Source organism: Cebus imitator, unplaced genomic scaffold (assembly GCF_001604975.1).
Source record: "Cebus imitator isolate Cc_AM_T3 unplaced genomic scaffold, Cebus_imitator-1.0 Scaffold720, whole genome shotgun sequence".
In the NCBI taxonomy this organism is placed as follows: domain Eukaryota; kingdom Metazoa; phylum Chordata; class Mammalia; order Primates; family Cebidae; genus Cebus; species Cebus imitator.
Window position 1 is genome coordinate 47455 of NW_016108035.1, and position 5544 is coordinate 52998.

General features: G+C 54.7%; 1 protein-coding gene across 1 annotated transcript in view; it reads right to left on the minus strand.

Moving 5' to 3' along the window:
- The window catches only part of PRSS47 (serine protease 47), a 10514-nt gene extending 6559 nt beyond the window's left edge, over nt 1-3955 (minus strand). The window contains exons 1-3 of the mRNA XM_037735057.1: nt 3734-3955; nt 2548-2732; nt 492-777 (exon numbers count right to left, since the gene is read on the minus strand). Coding sequence (XP_037590985.1) covers nt 492-777; nt 2548-2732; nt 3734-3955 — 693 coding nt within the window. The remainder of the gene's footprint in view (nt 1-491; nt 778-2547; nt 2733-3733) is intronic.
- Nucleotides 3956-5544: the final 1589 nt, after the last annotated feature.

Below are 5544 nucleotides of genomic sequence, written 5' to 3' on the forward strand. Positions count from 1 at the left end.
GAGGGTCAGCACTTCTGCATCGCAATCATTCTAACTGGATCATGCAGCCTCAGAGTGCGGAGCCACCATGAGTGTTCTCTCCATTCTTCCCAAGCATCTTCCAAGCAACGGATGATCCAAGTGTTTGGTGGTGACCTAGAATGGGCCAGCCCCCAAGCACCTTTTGGAGTTCAGTCGAGTCATCTCAGACCCATGGCTGATTAAAACCTTAAAATGAAGAACCGTGAAGACTCAACCCAGATTCTGGATTCTCAAAAATTAAAGATTCCCAGACTTCAGAGCCTGGGACTCAGGGAACTCTAAAGCTATGAAATCACACACTTTCAGAACTAGAAGGGACCCAGTGTGGTGGTCCTCAGCTTACAGGTCATGGAAATGAGGCGCAAAGGGCCAAGTCCAGTGGCTTCCTCTTTGCCTAGTTAAGCCATCCTCCCTTCTTCTCTCCCACCTCCCTCTCCCTCCCCTCTTTCATCTTCCCGCCACTCCCACACCCCCTCACGGTCTTCGGTGAGCATTCCCCAGCCGGTTATCCAACAGGACACATTACTGGGCAGCTGCATGTTCCAGGATGGGAGGCAGATGGGGACAATGTAGGAAATGAAGTTCACAGGCGGGTGCAGCTGCAACATGGCAATGTCACTCCCAAAGGGGTGGAGCTTCTCAAAGTCTGGGTGGGTGATGATCTGGTACACAGATATCTTCCGGGTGTGCTGGGTTTCATGATACAGTTGGGTGTTTCCCAACAGAACCTGATAGTTCTCCAGGGCCTGGGATTTGCTGGAGGAGGAAAGCCCCATTTTTACCATCCTCTAGGAGTGCAGAGCAGCACCTTCTCTTGCATCCACGTGTAACTGCCCACATACCTCTGGGTCCTTCTCCCCTGACATGATTCCAGACAGCTTTGTATCCCCCTTTCTGACAGTCAGGAGCCCTCTTTTTTTTTGAGACTGAGTTTCACTCTTGTTGCCCAGGCTGGAGTGCAATGGCACGATCTCGGCTCATAGCAAACTCCGCCTCCCAGGTTCAAGTGATTCTCCTGCCTCAGCCTCCCAAGTAGCTGGGATTACAGGCATGCGCCACCACGCCCAGCTAATTTTTTGTATTTTTAGTAGAGACGGGGTTTCTCCATGTTGGTCAGGCTGGTCTTGAACTCCCAATCTCAGGTGATGGGCCCGCCTCAGCCTCCCAAAGTGCTGGGATTACAGGTGTGAGCCACCGTGCCCTGCCATGGACCTCTTCTTTTTTTGAGGCTAATGGATAGTCTACTCACAACCTCAGGACATATGGCTTCCCCAGCACACCCCTGAATCAGAGGAGCAGAGAATCCTAGGGCCAGAAAAGTCCTGGACAGAGTCATCAAATCGAGCCCTTTTATTTTACACAAGAGGAGCTCTGGCTTAATTCTGGCTCCAGCCTGACCTTTCTGAAGGCTGCCTATGACCCGCTTCCTGGCCTAACCACCTTTCCTGCCCTCTCTCAGGGTGTCTTTCCCACTGTTGTAAGCACTCATACAGTATTTGTTCAATGCCCGGATGAATGCATGAAACTGAAGCTCTCCTTGTTCCTGAACACAACTGACGAAACTTCTGACCTTTGTCACTTTGTTCACACGGGTCAGCCACCAGGAAAGCCCTGGCCACACTCCCCATACCAAAGCCTCCCCTTCTGGGAAGCCCCTGCGGCTCCTCATCCTCCCTCAGGGCTGCGGCATCTCTCCGGACGCCCCTGCCTCGGGTCAGCTCTTGTCACCCACTCTGCGCTTTCCCTCCTACATCCTGCTTGTTGGAGCTTGTGTCTCACCTTCCCATAGAGACACCTTCACTTGGGGTCTTGCCACACCCTATGCCATAGAGGGTCTTGTGTGGTGTGGCACAAAGGAGATGCCCACAGTGCCCAGTTGGAGTCCCAAAGCCACTAAGTGTCCAAGCTGACTCCCTACCTGGACTGTGATACCTTCCTCTCCCTCTGGGTCCCTCCAACTGTTCAGAAGCTGGGCACTGAGTCAGGTTCAGGAGGGCCAGAGGAGTTGCACCCGGCTGTCCATGTCACTCTCCAGGGTCAGGCGGCCCCACTCTTCCCACCCGTGCAGCCTGGCACAGCTCCTCCAGGCATAGAGTTTTACAGAAAAAAAGAATCGCCTGGCCACTGGCTACATGCAGAGTCCCCAGTCCCTGCTGGAGTCTGACTCACAGGAGAGTGTGGACACTGAGGAAAAGCCCTGCTGGTGGCCGAGACAGGCGCTGCCAATGCTCTCAGGCACGGCTGGGTTGAGCAGACAGACACAGGGGCCAGGGACCCCCCTGCCAGAGCTCAAGATGGAGGATCAGGAGGGTCTGGGCAGATGGAGGAAGCACTGGGTGGAGAGTGGGGAGGACAGTCCTGGTAGAGGGGACCGCGGGCCGAAGGCAGGCACCACATTAGTTTGGTGGCAGCAGACTTCCCCAGAGCAAAGCCCAGAGGAGAAAGACAGAACCCACCCCAGCCTCGTCCCTTGCATCTTCCTCCCCACCAGCCCCTCTGCTGGGGGCCCAGGGAAGGAGGACTCACTTGAGAAAGCAATGGGCAGTTGACAGCAGCCAGCGGGAGTCGATGAGGACAGCTCCGCAGAGGTGTGAGCCCCGGTAGAGAAGGCTGGCCTGCCATGGCCACTGGCCAGCCGCTGCGTCCTGGCCACCATAGATCTTCCCCACCACCTGAGGCTTCCCACACACTGTAGAGACACCCCCGTCCACCTGTTAGAGACACTAGTTGTGCCCATGAATGCCACCCCAGTGAGGCCTCTGCTCTCTTCACAAATGGGAAAACCAAGGCCAAAGAATAGGTGACCTGGCCAAAATGACCGAAGGCTACCACAGCATCTGTCTTCTATGGCCACTACCAGGACCAGATGACAGAGCACAATTGAGCAGGCTCTGTGGGAATTAGGGCCCAGGGGTCTGGCGGGAGGGGCAAGGCTGACCCAGTGTGGTCGCAGCAGCTTATCCTTAACCAGGCCTGCCAAGGACGGGTGGACTGGAACCCAGCCCTGGGACTTTATTTCCCCACCAGAACACTGTATGCCCTCTCCACCCCACCCCAGTAGCCCAGGGAGAGAGACCTGCAGGCAGAAGTCTGTTGTGCTGTGTGACTTGGGAAAACTTGCTCCCCCATCTGATTCCTGTTGTTTTATTTTTTAAAGGTGAAGGGTGGGGCTGCTACGGACAACGTTGGTTCTGAGACTCCTGCCTGGGAGGCGGAGCTGTGAGCCTGGGCTCCTGAGAGGCAGTGCCCTGGTCCCTGGCCTGTGCTTCCAGGCCTCAGGAAGTGGACATGAGACCCCAGGGCCCATCCCATTCTCGGCGCGCAGCAGTCCTGGTGCTCTCTCCCTTCACCCAGCCCCAGCGCCAGGCCCCGGCACCCCCATCCAGTTCCGTGGGCACCACACCCAGTCCTGGGACCGAGAGTGGGCAGCCTGACCCCCTGACCAACTGTGCCTGATGCCGTCTCTGGGGCCACCTGGTTGGGAGCAGAGGGGAAAGACACAACGGATTCGGGTGACTTCCGGCCCTAGGCACCAGGCCCAGAGCCCCGCCTCCTACCCACCACCTGTGGCCGCAGTTCCCCCATGTCTCCCTCACGCTGCTCACCCCACCTGGTCTTGCCGAGACCTCGACCCCCTGCCCCTGTGGCCCAGGGGCCCGCTCAAATGCTCCCTGCGCCCTGCTCTCTGCCTCCGAGGTCCGCTCGGCCCCACGCCCTCTGCTTCAAACGGACCTTGAGTTCTGACTGCGGGCTCCCGGCCCTCCTGCACCCCCGGGCTCTCTCCGGCCTCCCCCGGAGCCTGCGAGGGACTAGGGGCGCGGGACTGCGGGGCAGGGGCGGCCTTTGGGCTCAGAAGCAGCAGCAGCAGCAGCAGCAGCAGAGACCAGAGCAGGGGGCCCGGCTGGCCTCCGGTCCGCGTTGCCCCCACACACATCGCCTGACGCCAGGACAGGAGAAAGGAGAACTGGAGCCGACCCCGACCCCGCCCTGACAAGGGCGAAACAGGCGATGACTCCCGGCCCTGACCCCTGGGAAACAGGTCATGACCTCGCCCTGACCCCAGCCCCAGACAGGCGCTGAACCCAGTCCCTAACCCCGTCACGAGACAGCCCCTAACCCCAGCCCCTGACCCCGCCCATGCCCAGCCCCAGCCCCTGACCCCTGCCCTGACCCCTCCCATGTCCAGCCGCTGACCCTGCCCTGTCCCTGCCCCTGACAGGTTCTGAACAGATGTGGCAGCCAAATTAATGAGGAAACAAAAGGAGACTTAAGCTTAGAAAAATGATAAAGGATATGAAAAGGTAATTCATGGAAACAGGAATTAAAAGACCCATACTTCGGTTCCTGAGTAAAGTAATGCTTAATCAATCACTCATGGTTAACTCTGTCTCTTAACACAGCTGCTAAAAGTAGATCCTGTATTCCCTCAGCGAGATCCCTGTCTCCTTTTTCTGATTTTATTTGGATCGTCTCTTTTTTTTCTTAATCTGGCTAAAGGTTTGTAGATTTTATTTTTCTTTTCAAAAATCCAACTTTTCATTTTTGTGATCTTGTATTTTTTTTGGTCTCAATTTTATTTCTGCTCTGATCTTTTCTTTTCTTCTACTAATTTTGGGTTTGGTTTGCTCTTTACTTCTCTAGTTATTTGACAGAGTCTCACTCTGTCACCCAGCCTGTAGTGGCACGATCTCAGCTTACTGCAACCTCTACCTCCCAGGTTCAAGTGATCCTCCCACCTCAGCTTCCCAAGGAGCTGAGACTATAGGTGTGCACCACCATGGCTGGCTAATTTTTATAGAGATGGGGTTTCACCATGTTGCCCAGGCTGGTCTCAAACTCCTGAGTTCAAGCAATTCAGCCCAACCTTGGCCTCCCAAAGCTTTGGGATCACAGGCATGAACCACCAGCCCCGGCCACGCTTTTCTAGTTCTTTAAGATGTTAAGTTTTTCTACTCTTTTGATGTAAGCATTTATTGCAATAAACTTTTCTCTTAGTACTCCTTTTGTTGTATGCCATAGGTTTTGTTCCGTTGTGTTTTCATTTTCATTTGTTCCAAGAAATTTTGTAATTTTCTTCTTAATTTCTTCATTGACCAGGGGCATGTTGTCAAATTTCTATGTGTTTCTATACTTTTTCTTTTTTTTTTAGATGAGTCTCCCTCTGTTGTCCAGGATGGGGTGCAGTGGGATGATCTTGGCCATGATCAAGCCACTGCACTCCAGCCTGGACCCTGTCTTAAAAAAAAAAAAAAAAAAGGTCGGGCGTGGTGATTCATGCCTGTAATCACAGCAATTTGGGAGGCCAAGGTGGGTGGATCATGACGTCAGGAGTTCGAGAGCAGCCTGGCCAACATGGTGAAACCCTGTCTCTACTAAAATACAAAAATTAGCCTGCTGTGGTGGCACGTGTCTGTAATCCCAGCTACTCAGGAGGCTGAGGCAGAAGAATCACTTGAAACCGGAAGGCGGAGGTTGCAGTGAGCCAAGACTGTGTCACTGCACTCCAGCCTGGGCAACAATGCC